The sequence below is a fragment of the Manis pentadactyla genome, chromosome 12 (assembly GCF_030020395.1).
Source record: "Manis pentadactyla isolate mManPen7 chromosome 12, mManPen7.hap1, whole genome shotgun sequence".
NCBI lineage: Eukaryota > Metazoa > Chordata > Mammalia > Pholidota > Manidae > Manis > Manis pentadactyla.
Window position 1 is genome coordinate 1,211,704 of NC_080030.1, and position 16,752 is coordinate 1,228,455.

Genomic DNA, 16,752 nt, shown 5'->3' on the forward strand with positions numbered 1-16,752 from the left:
CGCGCTGCCTCGGCGGCTCCCGCCTCGGTGGCCCCTGCATGCAAATGAGCCGACCCAGCGGCCAGGCCGCTGAGGCGGCCCCTCACCCCAGCCCAGGCAGCTCCCAGTCCTGCTGGCTTTGACAGAAAAGACCCCCGCCCCGACCACCAGCCCCCGTAAAGTAGGAGGGATTCTCTTCTTCAGGTGGAGAGAGCTTCCAGAAGGTCCCCCTTTGCCAGGCAGGACACCGGGCTGGGCCAGGCCTCTGTCGCTGGGACACCAGGCCCTTGCCCTAGGGACTTCCAAAGTCTGTTTGAAGGCCCTGCCAGGTGACTCGGGGGCATTCTGGGCCTCCTGGGCCTACCTAGGCTACCGCCTGGGGGCAGGTTCCCACCCTCCTCTGTGGAACCACCTGGACCAGCTGTGGGACTGAGGTACCAGCAACTGGGTCAGAGGACAAGACCCAGAAGCCAGAACACCCGGAATAGATGGGCTGAGTTCCCTGGAGGGCAGAGGACTGTGAACCTCATGGTGGTGGTGGTGGGGCACCAGGTGGGACAGGCTTTGAAGGCTGAGCAGAATTTTAACAGGAAGGGAAGGGAAGGGAATCGATCCCAGCTTGGTACAGCCCTGACAAAGGGTCAGCAAGTGCCCAGGGGATGCATATCGGAGGTGTGTGGCTGGGGCGAGTCCATCCGCCCTACCACCTTGGTGGAGGTCACTTTGCCACTCTCTGGTCTTGAAGTTGTGCAGGGAGTTTCAGTGATGCCTCACACCCTGGACCCAGCAACGAAACAGACCCAGGCGGGTGGAACGTGGCCGGCGTGGCACTTGGTGACAGTGTACCCTCATAAATTCAGTGTTTGGTGAAGGAGGTGGTGTTGTGATCGAGGACAGAAATGGAGGGTGAGCCCCCAGTTCCTTGCCTGCAGCCAGCCCCCCAGGGGCGGTGGTCACTCTGTGAGTTCTATGAACAGGTCAGGTGCTCTGGGCCTCTGTGTACGCTGTGCCCTCCGCCCAAATGCCCTTCCCATTCTCCTCTCCCCGTTGGACTGATCCCGAGGGCCGACTTATCTGTTGTCAGCCGGGATCCCATCCTGAGCTGCTCAGGCTCAGCATACGTCGGGCACCTGCTGCTCGCAGGACCCCTGTCCCCTTTCTCAGATGCAGAAGTGCAGAGCCAGCTAGTTGACGTCGCGCTGGGCACCCCCAGTGAGGCACTAGCAGACGGGAACTTTGGGCGTTGGTCAGCCTCTCCAGCAAAACTCTTCACCAGGCCAAATGGTAAGGCGCGGAGTTGGCCGGGCCTGGTGTGGGACTTCGGGGTCTGCTTTGAACGCTCCGGGAAAGATGGGGTGAGCCACGCCTGCGTCTCCTGCTCCTCGCACAGGGCTAGGGTCTGCAGGCGGGCTGGTGGCCGGAATGGATGCAGAGACCGTCGCCGGCACCCTCGTGGGGTGAGGCACCCCGCAGGGCCCCGCAGAGTTGGAGGTCTCCGGGGCAGGACCCTGGGGACCAGGCAGCCCGACCAGCGGCGAGTTCTGGGACGGGCTGGTGGGGTGCGGTGGACGCAGGAGCCCCGCGGCCGGGGCGCGGCAGGAGGGGGCGCCCGCGGCCCTCCCGGCTCTCGGGCGGGACAAAGGCCGGAGCCCCGGCCCCTCCCCGGCGGGTGCGGCGGCCGCAGCCCGCGCTCCGAAGTCCGCGCGGCGGGGCAAGGCGCCCGGGGCGACCCCCGCCCCACCCGCCGCCGCCTGGCTTCTCGGCGCCCGAGGTCGCGCGCGCCCAGGCGGGGGCGGCGGGATCTCCAAGCGCGGCGCGCCCTCCTCCCTCCCGCGCGGCGGCGGAGGCGGAGACGGCTGGCGGCGGCGGGAGAGCGCGGCGGCCGGACCGGGGCCATGGCGCCCGCGCACCGCCCGCTGCTGCCTCTGCTCCTAATCCTGCTGCGGCCGCCGCCCCCCGCGCTCGCCGAGGACGCCGCCCGCGCCAACTCGGACCGCTACGCCGTGTACTGGAACCGCAGCAACCCCAGGTGAGCGCGGCGCCCGCCTCCCGCCCGCCGGGCGCCCCGCTGCCGCGCGGACCCGGGGTCTCGCTCCCTGCTTGCCCGCGGGCGCCGCCGCTCTGGAGTTCGGGGAGCCCCTCCGGCGCCCGCAGAAGCCCTGCAGCCCTCAAGTCCCGTCCCCGGACCTGAGGGGCCACCCCCGATCGCCGCGACTCTCCAGGGACTGCGCCCACTTTGGAGTTGGTGGGGATCCCCGGGAATCTTGGCCCTGAGCTGCGCCCCGAGGTGGGGGACTGTGGTCCCCCGGGGTAAGGGGTCCGTGGGCGCGTCCTGCTAGTGGGTCCCCGGATGAACTTGGGGAAGTTGGAGCATCCCTTCTGCACCTGGCTGCCTGGACTGCAGGGGTTCCCCGGTCCTGGCTTTGTGAGGACAGGGAGACTGAGGCACAAAGGGCTGGGGTCAGCCCCAGGAGCGGCCACTGGGCAGCATGCACTCTCGTCGTCCTGCTGCTGATAGGGAAACTGAGGCGCAGAGGGGATGAGCAGCTGGCTCAAGGTCACGGTGCGGGGAGCAGAGCCCGGCGGGGACCCAGGTGGCCTGGTGCCCAGCCTGCCACGCCCAGCCAAGGTGCCCCGCCCGCCTGCCTGCCCGCACTGAGCACAGTTTGGGGGGGCAGCAGAGGCCCCCCGTTAGTTGGAGCGAGAAAAGTTTGCTGATGACTGACCACTTCCTGGACATCAGCAGAAACCTCTGGGCCGTTACCCGGTCTCGAAGGCCAGAGTGGGCTGGGGGTCCTGTGGGAGACTGCGCTTTGGGGTCAGTTCCAGCTGTCAGGGGCACGTGGTGTCCCTGGGGCTGGCAGGGCTGTGCACAGGGACCGAGGTGGCCGGGCTGCCCACTCCCTGCCCCTCGACTTCAGGTCACTTTTTCTCCATTTTCACTGCCCTCCGGGGCCCGCTGTCCCCCACCATCCCCCCGTGGTCCCCCTGCTGTCCGGGATCCTCTGGCAGAAAGTTGCATAAAGGGCTCTCTTTGAGGCAGGCCCTGGGACAAGGGTGGCCAGTGTCTGCCATGGAGGCAGGGAGCATGCCCACACCCCGCCTTCAGTTGCCCGGTGGTGGGCTCAACCCCAGGACCGAGGGTAAGAGACCCCGACTGCGGAGGGACTGCCGGGCCTCTGCGGAGCCGGTCCCCTGTGACGCCCGCCCCGCCAGTCACATGCGGGTCTGATTAAGGCTCTTCCCAGTGGGCAGCACTCCCCCAGCCCAAGTTTTCGGTTTCAGTTCCAGAATCTCCATCCCCGGCGTGGCCTGTCCTTTGTTCTAGCAAACCAAACACGCGAGGAGCCTCGAACGGGGACAGATGGGGGTGCTGGGGCCGCCCCACCTGCCAAAAGGCTGTGGGCAGGATCCCGGCCAGAGGAAGGAAGCGGTTCCCCAGTGCCTGGGTGTGCTGGTCACTCAGCCACCTCCTGTTGCTGGTCCAGCAGCTCTCATCCGACCAGCTGCCGTGAGCCTCGGCCGCCTGGGCACCCATCAGGCTTGGCGTTCAGAGGTGGCTGGACCAGGGCCTGGAGGCTGGGTGTGTGTGGGGCACTGAAGGAGGACAGTGTGAGGCCTCAGGGCCTCAGGGCACCTGGGAGGGGAGATTTCCTGGGGTGCAGAGTCCTGGAGACCGCGGTCCAGGGGGAGGGGTGCAGGCTGGGCGAGCAGGCCTGGAACATGAGGCAGCCCCATGGGCAGAGATGAGAGACAGGCCGGGCTGGGAGAGACATGGACGGAGTAGAAGCAGAGATTGGTGGCTGGCAGACGCAGGAGACGGGGGAAGCGTGGGAACAGGCTGTGCCTGCCAGAGGGGCGCACAAAGGCACCGTGAGGAAGGGCCAGAGAGGGGCTGTGCATGCTCCCGGGGGGCAGACAGGCAGAGAAGAGCTGTGGGCACAGATGTGCTCATGAGGACCCGCAGGCACTGAGGTGCTGCCGTGAGGCCAGCCACTTTCACTGGCTGGGCCTGGTACCTGTACTGAGGTGGCAAGTACTCGGCTGCTTCCCAAACTGTATTCCCCTGCTGTGCACTGGATTCCTGCCCACATGCGGCTGGCAGACGTTGCATTGGGAACCCCCCACCCACCTCCACCTTTGGTGTAGGGTGCATACAGCCAGCCAGGCTCCCCCACCAGCTGGCTGTCCTACCCGCCCCTGCCTGAGCTGGGCACCCCTGGGCTGGCCACCGGGTGTCTCTGGGTCCGTCCCTGGCTGGATGGGGCTGGGCTGGGCTGGGCCAGGGGCCTGGGGGGTGCTGCCCTCATGTGGGGCATCTGCCCATGCATCTGCTCGGGGCTCATGCACCTCTGCGCACCAGGCTGTGTTGCTGCAGGCTGCAGGGTGTGTCTGCACACATCACTGCGTGCAGCTCTGGGTTCTTGTCTGCAAGATGCAGGGGTCCACGCGTGCACATGTGTGTTGGTGGTAGGGTGACGCATGTGTGCATAGCAGCCCCGGCCCTGGCATGTGTGCGCATGAGTCCGCGTGATTGTGCATGGAACGCGTGCCCGTATTTGGAGGAGCATGCCTGTGTGTGGAATGTATGTGCTGTGTGGGGGCACATGGGCATATGTGTGTATGTGATGCACACGTGTGTCTAGCATGTCTGCGTGGGGTGCACATCTGCGGGGCCTCAGCCCCCACCCCAGCCCGCTGGGTCCCGGCAGGGGTGCGGATCTGCATCCCAGGAGCCCCCACCGTACAGGCCGCCTGCCATCCCTGAGGTCCTCCACCTGATTGGGGACCTGCAGCCCGAGCAGATCCCGAGCTGCCGGCCTGGGGTGGGGGGCTCTGGGCTTGGAGCCTACCCCGACCAGCCTCTCAGGCTTGCCCCCTGAGCGGCAGTAGCCGAGTTCCCCTCCCAGAGAACTGGGTAGGAAGATGGCGACTGGAGAGGATCTCCGGGTGGAGGTGCCGGGTGGCCTGGTCCCTGCCGGCCTCGCTGGGTCTCCCAGGGTACTTGGCTTTGAAGGGGGCAATGCCATGCTTTGAGGGTTTTTGTTTTGTTTGAAAGCAGCTCATCCACCTGGCTTGGGGGGATTGGAAAGAGAGGTCTGGTGGGTGTCGGGGGCTGTGGGGGCCTGGGCTTGGATTCGGGGATCTTGGAGAGCTCGCATGACCTGGGGCGGGTGGCTTGGCTGCTCGCTGCCCCAGTGCCACCTCCGTGAAGTGGGGGCTGGCATGCTGTGCCACTAGGCAGATGGTGGCAGGGCCTGGCATGGATGGGCAAGGTGTGGGCATGATCCCTGGGGCTCAGAGGCCCCCATGGAGAGGGGAAACCGAGGCAGCTCCTGCAGGCGAGAGAAGGGGCCTCTGGGACTGGGCCCACAAATCTGCGGGGACGTTTCCACCCAAAAAAGAGGGGGAGCTGTGGTGCCGGGCGGGGAGCAGTCTGGGACACCCCCTGTGGGGGGCCTGGTCTTCTTTTGTCCTGAAGGGTCTGAAGCCAGGGCCCACTGGCTTCCTGGGGGCTGATGGGTGGGTGGGTGTTCCCTGGGTGTCCCTGTCCCCCTGGAGGCCTCACTGTGCAGGTGGAGAAACCGAGGCTCAGTGGTGGGGCCTCCGGGGCAGGTGGGGGACACATGAGGTCTGGTCTCCACCTGTCTGGGAGCTGGGCCGGGGTGGGGGCTGGCCACCTGACCCCCCAGGCCCCTGGCAGAAATCTCTGTGAGGTCCACGGAGCCCTCTGGATTGTAGGTGTTTTTTCCAGGATGGCAGCCACATTTTGGGAACTAGGAGGCCATGATTTCACGGCCGACGGTTTCCTTCTATCAGCCGGTTCCATAGCAGGAGTGGGTGTCCAGCCCTGCCAGCCATGTCTTTGCAGGGACGGCCGCCCCCTTCCCCCGGGATGGGCTGCTGTCCGGCCGTGCCCCATCATGTTGCTTTGGGAGATCTTCTCTTTTGGAAATGGTTCTGGAAGGAGGGTTAGCTGTGTCTCCTCCGGGTGGGCCACACTGGGGGAAGAGACAGGGCCACCCCCGCGTCCCCAGCCTGCGGCTCCCATCCTGGACAGCTGGAAGCTCGGCTCCCACGACCACAGAGGCCAGCAGGGTTTTTGTTCTGACCTCAACCTGACTGTGACCTCTGCGGCCAGCCAGCTCTGGCCTGGCACTCCCTGGACCTTGCTGGAGTGGGAGGCTCAGCTGCCGTGCCTGGACCTCCCTGTTAGGGGAGTCTTGGGCTTTGAGGGGCTCCGTTCACGATACGGGCCGAGTCACCCCACCCCAGCCATGCACCCCCATCCTTCCACCCCGTGGGGTAGGCCTCCCCTTTGTGCCTCTGTTTCTTGGACCCAGAAAAAGCAACTCATCCAAGGCCCCAGGGAAGACGGGCTGATGAGGCATCACCCTTTCCCCAGGCAGCAGCCTTGCCTGGGGCTGGCCCAGGAGAGTCAGGGGCACGGCGCGCATTGTGGGTGCAGAGGGAGGGTGGGGTGACTGAGAGAGGCGTACCCTGTGGACTGTGCACCCCAGACGAAGCCCAGGGGCGGGGTTGACTCTGTGGCCCCATCCGCCACCTCTCCTGCCTTCTTGCTTCGGATCTGAGGGCTCTGCCTCAGTGTACCCCCTGCCCCCACGATTGTCCTTGGGGTGATCCTGCACCTGCTTGGGGTCCTTCCCTAATTTACTGAGGTCCCACCCAGGCCCCCGGCTGGAGGAAGGGGGAAATGTCCTTCTCAGGTTGCTGAGATCCTGGGGGCCTCACTGCAAGGGAAGGCAGGACCCTGCTGCCCTCTCAGGAGCTGGCCTGGGCATCCTCTTTGCTGGGGTCTTCCTGGGGTCTCTTGGTCCCTTCACTGAGAGCCATGAATTGGTTGGGACCACGGAGCTGAGAGGTGACATCGCAGACCCACCAGGTGCGACCCACCCACTGGTGCCCCCTGCCCCACTCCTGCCTCAGTTTCCAGTCTGGGACCACGTATGGCCCACCCCCACCCCTATCCCAGGTGAGACTCCTAATTAGTTGCTTTGCTGTTAGCATCTAATGGCTTGACAGTCGCCCAGTTGGAGCTAATTGGCTGCAGGCCTGGCAGTTGCTAGAGATAGGGCTGCGGGTGGAGGTGGGCAGGAGAGCACGTCTGGGGGCCCTGACCAGCGAGGGTCCGCCCAGGGCTGGAGGGCTGCCTGGAGGAGGGAACGTGGGCAGCGCGTTGACCAAGAGCTTGAGCAGATGTGCTGGGGAATCTGGAGGGCTCCGAAAGCCCGTGGAGCCCTCTGACTGGGAACAGGTCTCAAGTCAGTCATTAACCCCTTAGTGAGAATTTCGATCCCTATCTGCTGCTCTCAAGGAGACTTTGCATATCAGGCTTCTGCGCTGGTGGAGGAAATGAAAGGTTTGTTTTGCTAGCACCAGGCTCGGCTCGGGGGCTGACCCCCCTGCCCCGCACAGGCGTCAGCCTGGGCAGTGGCTAGGCACCCGTCCCAGGCTCTCCCACCAATTTGGAACCTGGAATGCCAGCGCAGCAAGGCCATCGCTATTTTAGAGCCTCGAAGGGAAAAAAATGGCCCACTTAGGCGACCAGAGCTTGTGTGGTGGAGCTTCTGGGACCAACCTGCCTGGGGTCCTCGCCTCACCGTGTGCAGAGCTCCATCTGCTCCCTGTGACTCTAGCGCCTCAAAGATCTCAAATCCTTGGCCTTTGTTTGATCAACAAACACATGATGAGCGCTGCTGTGTTCAGGGCCAGGTACTGGCCACTGGGGAAGGGGTGAGCGAGGCTGAGGGCCAGGCTCTGGAGGGCAGACGGCATACATAAAGGTGTGGTCATGTCAGAACGAGATAGGCAATAAGGTGGGGAGGCGGGGAACAGCATTCCAGGCAGCGAGAGCAGCATATGCAAAGGCCCTGGGGTGGCAGCTGGGGTGGCTAGAGCCAGGCTGAGGGTGGTGATGGTGGGGTGGTGTGGACAGTGGGGGCCTCATGGGCCTGGAGGACTGTCTGGTGTATTCTGGGTGCTACAGAGCTAATGGGGGATTTTGCTCCAGTGACCAGAGGGTCTGACTTACTCTCAGAAAATTGAGATCTAGGTTTTGGGAGGCCAGGAGCCCGGCTGGCCCACTGGAGCCCCAGGTGTCCAGCCTCTGAGCTAGCAAGGCAGCCTGGATCTTTGACGTGTTTCAGAAGATGAGATGGAAGAGGAGGAGGATGGTGGTGCCCAGTGCTGGGCAGGAAAGCAGGCCTTACGGGGGAAACACAGGCAGAGGCAGACCAGGGGAAAGGGGTGATACCCCACCTCCCAGGGCCTCCCGTCTGGAGGAGGGCCCTGCAGAAAGCAGGCTCCTTCAGACTGAGTGTGCATCCCCAAGAACCTCAGAGCCAGAGAGGGCTGGGGTGGGGGGCCAGGCCCCTGTGCCCCGTGGCTCCCCTCTCTTGGCCTCCCGCACTGGGCCAGCCTGGGTGTGGGTGGGTCCCGGGCGGGTGCTCAGCTGAGGATGGCATCGATCGACTGATCAATTGGGCTGGGAAGGCGTGAAAATGGCATTTGGAAAAGCCTGGAGCAGCCTCGGCATCGGTCCCATCCAAGGCGCCAGAGGATGCATCCGGCCAATGAGTCGCCCGTGCCCAGTCGGCCGTGGGGCAGCCCGAGGGATGGGCACGTCCCAGACGGATCAGGGTGTCAGTCCAGCCTGGGGCTGCCCCGAATCTGTGCGCACACAGCTGGAGTTCCCCTTCCCACCCCCCCCAGGACCGTCCCCAAGGCACAGGGTCGGAAGCTGAGGCGCTGAGCAAAGAATGCGCGGGGAGCCCCCGCTGGGCCCAAACCATGTGCACCTGGAACTGCGCGGTTGGTTCCACAGCCCTCCGCGGACCCCCCTTGCCCAGCCTCCCTGCAGACACCTTCCCCATTCTGCGGCGGTGGGGTGACTCCCTCTGCGGGGAAGGGGATGGGCACAAATCCGCCCCCTCTGGCTCCCTGACCTCCAAATTCTGCCGCCTTTGCCCCAGCCACAGGCTCAAGTCCCCACTGGCTGTCCAGTGACGGACAGGGAGCCGTGAGTAGGGTCTCCTGCCTGGGGGAGTCCCAGGAGCCCTTGCCTGCCTGGCGCAGTCTCAGGGCAGTGGGGCGCCAACTGATGCCATCTGATGATCCAGCCGCCCCGTCAGGTGCCGGCTGTGCCAATTAGCACACCCGGCATGGGGGCCGTGCCATGCGCCCCTCCTGTGGGCCGGGGCAGCTGGCAGGGTGGGCAGAGGCAGCGGCGGGGCTGGGATGCCAGCAGACTGTGCCCTCCCTGATGCCCCCGCCTCGCTGGGCCCCAGTTTCCCAGCCTGTGCAGGGAGTGGGGAGGGGCAGGCTGGGGGAATCTGCCCCCCACCCCTGCGTGGCTGGAAACTTTTATGTGCTAACAAGGCCCGCTGGGGAGGCCCCCTTGTGCCCCCTTGGTCCGGACCATGTTTACGTGACAGGGAGCTGGGGGGCCTTGTCTTGGACATCTAAGGGCTCCTGGCTGTGTAGCCCAAGGCAGTGGGGGGAGAGGAGCCGGTGGCCTCTCCTTCGACCTTCCTTGCTAGATGCGGCCGAGTCAGCGGGGCTCCCAGAGGGAAGGGCGCAGGCTCTGTGGCAGTCTGGGGTCCTCAGGGCTGGGGATTGGTTGGAGGGTCTCAGGGGTGGGGGAACTGGGGGCGTGAGCTGGAGGTTGGGGGACAATGGCTGGTTTCCAGAGGCCTCGGGGAGGACGTGAGACTCTCTGGGGTCACACGTGGTGGTGGGGGTGGTGGGGTCAAAGCCAGAGGACTACTGAGTTGGGAGGCCTGCTAAGGCCTGCACCCTGTGGGGAAACTGAGGCTAGGAGAGGGGAGGGGGCCGAGCTTGTCCTAGAGGGGCCCGAATGCCGGGTCTGCATCCCCACACGGCCCTGCGCCCTCCTGGCAGGCAGATCTGCAGAAGGAAAAATAAGGTGTCTGCATCTGATGGGCAGCATGGGGGGCTGCCTGGAGGAGGGGTTGTGGCACAAACGGAGTGGGGTTTTGGAGAGGGGCTTCCTGGTGGGGGGAACAGCTTGTGCCCGCAGAGAGGCCCAGATGTCTTGCCTGCGCCGGGGAGCAAGGGGTTCCCAGTCACGGGCACCTGCTTTGCATGCGGCTGCTCCCTCCCCCAGCGTCCCCTTCACTGTGGGGCTGGGGCTCCAGGCCGGCCTGGGGGGATGCCAGACAGGGGTGCGTGGGCTGGCACCCTGGAATGGCCGTGGACATGGGGTCCACCCTGCGGTCCGGCTCACCTGGGCACTGCCCCCGACCCCTTCCTGTTCCCTCCATCCCTGCCCCACTGACCCTCGTGCTGACCCCCGGCCGCCCCAGGTTCCACGCGGGCGCGGCTGGCGGCGGGGGCTACACGGTGGAGGTGAGCATCAACGACTACCTGGACATCTACTGCCCGCACTACGGGGCGCCGCCGCCGCCCACCGAGCGCATGGAGCACTATGTGCTGTACATGGTCAACGGCGAGGGCCACGCGTCCTGCGACCACCGGCAGCGCGGCTTTAAGCGCTGGGAGTGCAACCGGCCCGCGGCCCCCGGGGGGCCGCTCAAGTTCTCGGAGAAGTTCCAGCTCTTCACGCCCTTCTCGCTCGGCTTCGAGTTCCGCCCGGGCCACGAGTACTACTACATCTGTGCGTGTGCGCCGGCCGGGCGGGGGGCCGGGGGGCCGGGGGCCGGGGCGGGCAGAGGAGGGGTCCAGGGCGCGTCCCGGGCCGGCACTGGCCTGCGTCCAGCGGCCGAGCCCTTGGGTTTTCTCACCACCCTCCCAGCTTGTCCCCGAGGCCCCGCTGTCAGGTCCCCATTTTGCAGGCGGGTAAACAGGCCCAGAGCAGGGCCGAGACCCCCCACCCCAGCCTGTCTATCGCCTTAGCCTCCGGACTGGGGAGCCAGTGGCCCCGCAGTCGGCCTGTCCCACCCTGAGACCAGGAGTGCCCACTCCCCACTGCACTGGGGCGGGCAGGAGGGAATCTGGGGGAGGCGGGGAGGCACGGGCAGGGCCGGGCATTGCCCCCAGCGAGATGGAGTCTTGGGCACTAGACTCCATGCCTCTGCAGAGGCCTTGAGACTCTGCCGGATGGTGGCGCACCCCGATTCTCAGCGCCTCGGGGCGGCGGGAGGCCAGGTGGAGAGCGGGGTGTGCCCCCCGACTCCAGCTCCCACTGTGTCAAATTAAACTCGACAGAGGCCCCATTTCCTCCCTTCTGCTCTATTTGGATTTTTTTCCCTTTTAATTCAGGGAAGAAGAAGGTGGGGGAGGGGGGAAGAAGGTGTTTAAGTCCCCGTAATATAAGAAAAATTACATTTTTCTTTCCAAGATGGGAGTTTCATAAGATAATTATTGTAATTATTCGTCCTATCTCTGTGACGAATTCTTTTTTTTTATTACATGCGGTTTTTATCTCTATCTCCCAGCGTGAGGGGCTTCTGGGGGGGCAGGCAGAGATGGCGGCTGCCGAGAGGGCAGGTGGGGACAGGCCAGGCAGCAGCTGTGTGGTTGCTTGAACGTGCACATGGCATGGCGGGTGTCCACGCTTGCTCAAGTGTGTGAACCCCCTCGGCCTGCGCTGGGCTCCGGGCCTCCTTTCCCCTCCCCATCCTGGGCCCTGAGCCTCCCTCCTGACTCAGGCTGACTCTGCGGTGCCCCACCTGCCCCTCCACAGCCCTTGCCATGTCTGCCAAGAAGCGGGGAGAGCAATGATTTTAGGCATGAGGACCGAAGTACTTCTGCCTCCGTGTGACCCCCAGGCAGTGTGGGTCCCTATTGGGGTGACAGGGGAAAGCTGCCTCCCTCTCAGATGGAAATAATCATTTCCAAAGCACCTACTGTGTGCCAGATGAGGCCCAGATAGGGAATGTCTTTCCGACAGAAACCCAGAGAAGCAGGTTTTTGATCTCAGATCAATCATTCGGTTACACTCATTTTTTTTTGCTGATCAGTTGAAAACAAATGTATTTTTTGTTCATCACCTTTGAACATTGCCCTGTGCAGCCCTGGGGTGAGATGGAGTTGGACACAGACACCCCCAGTCTCTGGGGTTAGGGTTCAGCAAAGAAAGGAGTGGGTGTATGTGCAGGAGGACTTCTGGGAAATAGGGGGCATTGCCTCTGGGGCTTTGATGTATGAGTCGCAGTTGTATGGGTGGCTTTCCCCGACCTGGGCCAGGGTTGAGTCACTGGCATGGGAATGGGGGTGCAGCCCTAGGAGGTCTTGGGCACTGAGAGCCCCCCGCCTCACTAACCTCCATCCCCTCCTAGCTGCCACACCACCCAATGTTGTGGACCGGCCCTGCCTGCGGCTGAAGGTTTATGTACGACCAACCAGTAAGTGCCTGGGGGTCCTGCAGGGTCCAGGCCCTCAATCGCTTTGTTCCGAACCCACAGAATCCATTGATTGGTCAGCAGTCAGAGGGTGGTCACAGCACAGCTGTGAGAGCCCCACAGCCTCAGTGAAGGCTGGGGCAGGTCCTGCCCCTGAGCCTCAGGTTCCCCATCTGCAAATCAGGACATTGTCTCAGGGCTTCGAGAGTGAAGGTGAATCCGTGGCCAGGCCCCCTGCCTCCGAGAGAGGGCGCCAGGGGGGTGCCCCACCGAGGACAGAGGGCCTCTCTCCTGAGCTCTTGAAAGGCCATGGCCAGGTGAAGAGGGGGCTCCCAGGCCCCAGGCACCCATTTATTGGGTGCCTAGGTCTGCCGCACTCTGCACTGGAGGCACAGCCCCAGCCAAGATGGACAGAAATTTCCGGGGCTGGGAGGTGTGGCTAAGTTGGAGCCCGTTAACAGCGCCAGGTTGTGGTGCCCCAGGAAACAGAGGGGAGTGGACGTGTGGCCGGTTGGGGATGGGGGTCTGGGCCACCTGCTGACTATGCTGCCTCCGTGTCCCCCCAGATGAGACCCTGTACGAGGCCCCCGAGCCCATCTTCACCAGCAATAACTCATGCAGCAGCCTGGGCATCTGCCAGCTCCTCCTGGGCACCGTCCCTGTGCTGTGCGCGCTCCTGGGCTCCTAGTCCCCACCCCGCAGGACGCTGACCCACCCGGACCACTCCGCCTCCGAGACCAAATAGAGACGCCGCTTCTCCCATGACTGGTGCTGCCCCTGCGGGGCCAGGGGCCTTCCGCCCACCCCAGGACCTGCCCCAGGCATGGCTGGTCGCTGAGGACCCCCAGTGCCCGTGGGCCCATGTTGGCACAGCTGCTGGCCGAGCCATCCGGTCTAGGGACGCTGGAGAATCTGAGAACCTCTGAGCGAATTTTTTTTTTTTTAAGTGTATTTTTCATGGTTGGATCAGAAGGACTTGAGTTTTTAATTTAATTTATTCCTTGCTGTTCCTGTTGACCTTGGGAAGGAAACAGAATGGACGGTGGGTGGGGCGGGGGTCTCTGGCCCCCTGGGGGTTGGGGGGTGGAGGACCCCTGGTTTGGCCACTCCATTTGTTGGGTCCTGGCTCCAGCGGACCCCTGCGCCCTCGGCCCCACAGTGTGTCACACGGGCCATCTCACAGCACCCACATCTTAGAAACCATCTTGGCACTGCTGTGTCCCACCAGCCCCGCATAGTTGCCCCCGAGGCCAGAGGATGTTACATTTCTGTAAATAGAGCCGGTGAACATATACTGTGATCGACTCTCACCAGACTCCTGCGAACGGCCTGGGGAGTCACTTATTTCCTCACCCCTTCCTTGGAGGTGGCTTTTATTTTGGTGGGGGGGTGGGCTGGACTTTTAGAGTAGAAGCTGCACTTTGCAATAAGCTCATTGTCTGTCGGAGTCCCTTCCCTCTACTCTGTGACCTAATCATGTTTATAAGAAAAAAGAAAACAGGACAAAACAAAATGGGGGAGGGGGCGGGTGGTGGCCAAAAAGAGACCCCTCCCCAGACACTTCAGTGAAGTGAACAGTGCATTTGTACAGGTTTCATATTTCTATCTGCCTTCCCGATCTGTGTTTTATATATATTATATATAAATATATATCGTGTGCGGTTGCCGGGGGCCGGCTGGCACGCCTGGTGGGGCGCTTCTGTAGGGATAAGTGTGGGTGGGCGGTGTTGCCACGCCTGGAGCTGGTGATTGGCCTGCCCACTCCCATCATGAGCAACTTTGATTCTGTATTTTTTTATAATAAAATGAGCGTAAATCTCAAAGTTGTGCATCTGTGTGGGGGCCTCTGGCTCCAGCCGGAGGGGTGTGCCAAGCTACTGATTTGGAGTTGAGTCTGGAATTGGCCAGGTAGGGTGGGGTGTCGACGAGGAATGTCTGGGGACCATCACGATCGGCTCTTTGGTTCTGTGCATCCTTTGGGGGCCAGGCCCTGGAATGGGCATTTTATGGGTGTTGTGTATCCTTTGTTGCCACCCATGCGCCTCAGCGTCCCCCTCTGAGAAATGGGAACAAGCTTCCCTGCCAGGAGGACTCGGCAGGGGCTTATTACACGGCCATCCCATGCTCCTGGCATGGAGGAATCCCCGGGCCCCAGGCTGGACCCCTCGTCAGCGCTTGCGGGGAGGGAGGTACTCAAGCCCCAAATTCTGTGACATCTCCACAGTCAAGCTCTGCCACTCGGTGACTTGGTTTCTCCAGCTGCCGCAGGCCAGGGTCGGGGGTCTGATGTCTCTTAATCCCTTCCTGGCTCTGCAAAAACCATGTGCCAGTGGGCGGTGGGGTGCCAGGAGCCTCCCCCCGGCCCAGCCCCCGAGGAGTTGAGGGAAGCGGGCCCCCAGCGGGGCCAAGGCACAGGGGTCCCCAGCCGCTCCTCTGCCGTGATGCCACCCGCCAGGCCTGTGCATCTCAGGCACGGTTAGCCGGGAGGGAAGGCTCTCTGCTAATTAATTCGGCAGTGCCGGGCCTAGCGACGGGGCCTGCCTTGTAATGAGGCCTGTGCGGCACAAAGACCCCTGTGTGTGCCCCGCCCGGGGCGGGAGGGAGGCTGACACCGAGCTGAGCACCACGGAGAGAGACCCTCAGCGTGCCCACTCCGCAGCGAGGGCCCCAGGCATCCTGAGCCCCCCAGGCCCCTCGCCCACACTCCGCCCCGGCCAGAGGACTGAGAGGCCCAGAGGGGTTAGACACAGGGGTCATGGGGTGAGGTCTTCGCAGCTGACTTTGATGCTGTTATTTTTTTGTTAGTTATTGAGGTATAATCCACATACCATACCATCTACCTGTTATAGCGTAGAGTTCAGTGGCTTTTGGTACTATCAGTTCCAGAACATTCCATCTCCCCAAAGGAAGCCCCGCCCCCTCCCCAGCCCCCAGCGCCCACAAGTCCACATCCTGCCTGTGGACCCGCCTGCTGTGGACGTGTCTCTGAAATGGGGTCACGCCGTGCAGCCTGTGTGTCTGGCTCTCACCGAGCACCGTGTGTTCAGGGCCCGTCCACGTGTGGTGCGTGGCAGGGCTCCGCTCCTTTTCCCGGCTGCGTGATGCGCTGTGTACGGGTGTATCTGTTCACTAGTTTATGGATACTTGGGTTGTGTCCACTTAATTATTATGAGGACTTTTTTTTTTTTTTGAGACAGAGTTTTAACACAAAAGGTGACCTTGGACAGGTGAGTAAAGAATGACCTTTGCTCCCACTCTGGGCTCTGCACGTGCTGCGCCCCCCGCCTGGTAACCCTTCCCACAGACCACTGATCTGATGTCTCCTTCGGTCCACAGCCCACGCGGTCAGATCTGATCCTTTACTTGTCCATCTCCCCCACGGGCTGGGAGTCCCCTGAGGTCGGGGGCAGCTCTTCTTGGTCACCGGTGGGACCCAGTGCCCAGCCCACAGTCTGGAGTCTCTCCTCAGACTTGCCTGCAACACGCACAGACGCGTGTGCACACATGTGCAGAGGAGCCGCGCCGCCTCACGCTGGCGTGCACCCCTGTACGGCCCGAGCCCATCATTGAAGTGCAGACTGCTGGCTCGTTCCTGAGGGCTGGGGACCCCTCACCCTGCCCACCCACAGCTGAGACCCTGCCGTGCTCAGCCATCAGTATGTGGGTCCCATGCAAAGCTTTTCCTGCCCAGAGATTCCAGAGGGAAAAGATTTCCCATTCTCACAGCTGGTTGCTGCCCTCTCGGCACCGGCCACAGGGGCTTGGGAGGTGGGCAGGAGGGCGCCCTGAGGATCCCCGACATTGACAGTGGCTCCGGGGTGGAGCTGTGTCTGCCCCCTTCCTTCCCTCCCAGTGCCATCAGGTTCAGACCATGGCCGTCCTGGTTGCAGGATGGGGTCCCCTACAGCCCCTTCTGCCCTCTGGCCTCGGGACCACCATGCAGGGGCCCACCCCTCGCCCTCAGCGCTGATGGCCGCCCTGACACTGGCTCCCTGGCATCCTCTGAGGCACTGGGGCCCTCTGCCTGACGCACGCCATCTCCCCCTCCCTTGCACATCTTGTCACCTGCAGGCATACCCTGAATTCACCTCTTTCATCTTATTTCTTGTCTGTGCCCTCCTCCAGATGGTCAGCGCCCCCAGGGCAGGGATTTTTGTCTGCCTTGGTCCCACTGTGTCCTCAGAATGTGCCTGGTACCTAGTAGGCGCTCAATAAATGCCCATTGGTGGACTGAATGACTGAATGAAGGTTGCACATGGATTGACATGGAAGCTACATGGTCAGAAAAGGGGCAACCATGCAAGAAATATGGCTCGCTCGTCAGTGTCGGCAGCCCCAGCGAGCATCTGGTGAGCACCTGTCACGGCATTGGGGTGGAGGCAATGGGTAAGCTGCCCTGGTAGCCTCCAGGCCCCGTATTTGGAGGACT

The 16,752-nt window shown here is 63.2% G+C and overlaps 1 protein-coding gene across 1 annotated transcript; it reads left to right on the forward strand.

Annotated features, from left to right (window-relative positions):
* Nucleotides 1-1,755: 1,755 nt before the first annotated feature.
* EFNA2 (ephrin A2) lies at nucleotides 1,756-14,128 on the forward strand. The gene is made up of 4 exons (XM_036889986.2): nucleotides 1,756-2,008; nucleotides 10,326-10,636; nucleotides 12,261-12,326; nucleotides 12,890-14,128. The coding sequence occupies exons 1-4, from the start codon at nucleotides 1,875-1,877 to the stop codon at nucleotides 13,009-13,011; spliced, it is 633 nt and encodes a 210-aa protein (XP_036745881.1). The 5' UTR covers nucleotides 1,756-1,874; the 3' UTR covers nucleotides 13,012-14,128.
* The last annotated feature ends 2,624 nt before the right edge of the window (nucleotides 14,129-16,752 follow it).

Excerpts from the sequence above, each read along its gene's own strand:
- EFNA2 (XM_036889986.2), top strand. The coding sequence starts at position 1,875 with ATGGCGCCCGCGCACCGCCCGCTGCTGCCTCTGCTCCTAATCCTGCTG. Across the intron at positions 2,009-10,325 it reads TGGAACCGCAGCAACCCCAG|GTTCCACGCGGGCGCGGCTG; the intron begins GTGAGCGCGGCG and ends CGGCCGCCCCAG. Across the intron at positions 10,637-12,260 it reads CCACGAGTACTACTACATCT|CTGCCACACCACCCAATGTT; the intron begins GTGCGTGTGCGC and ends ATCCCCTCCTAG.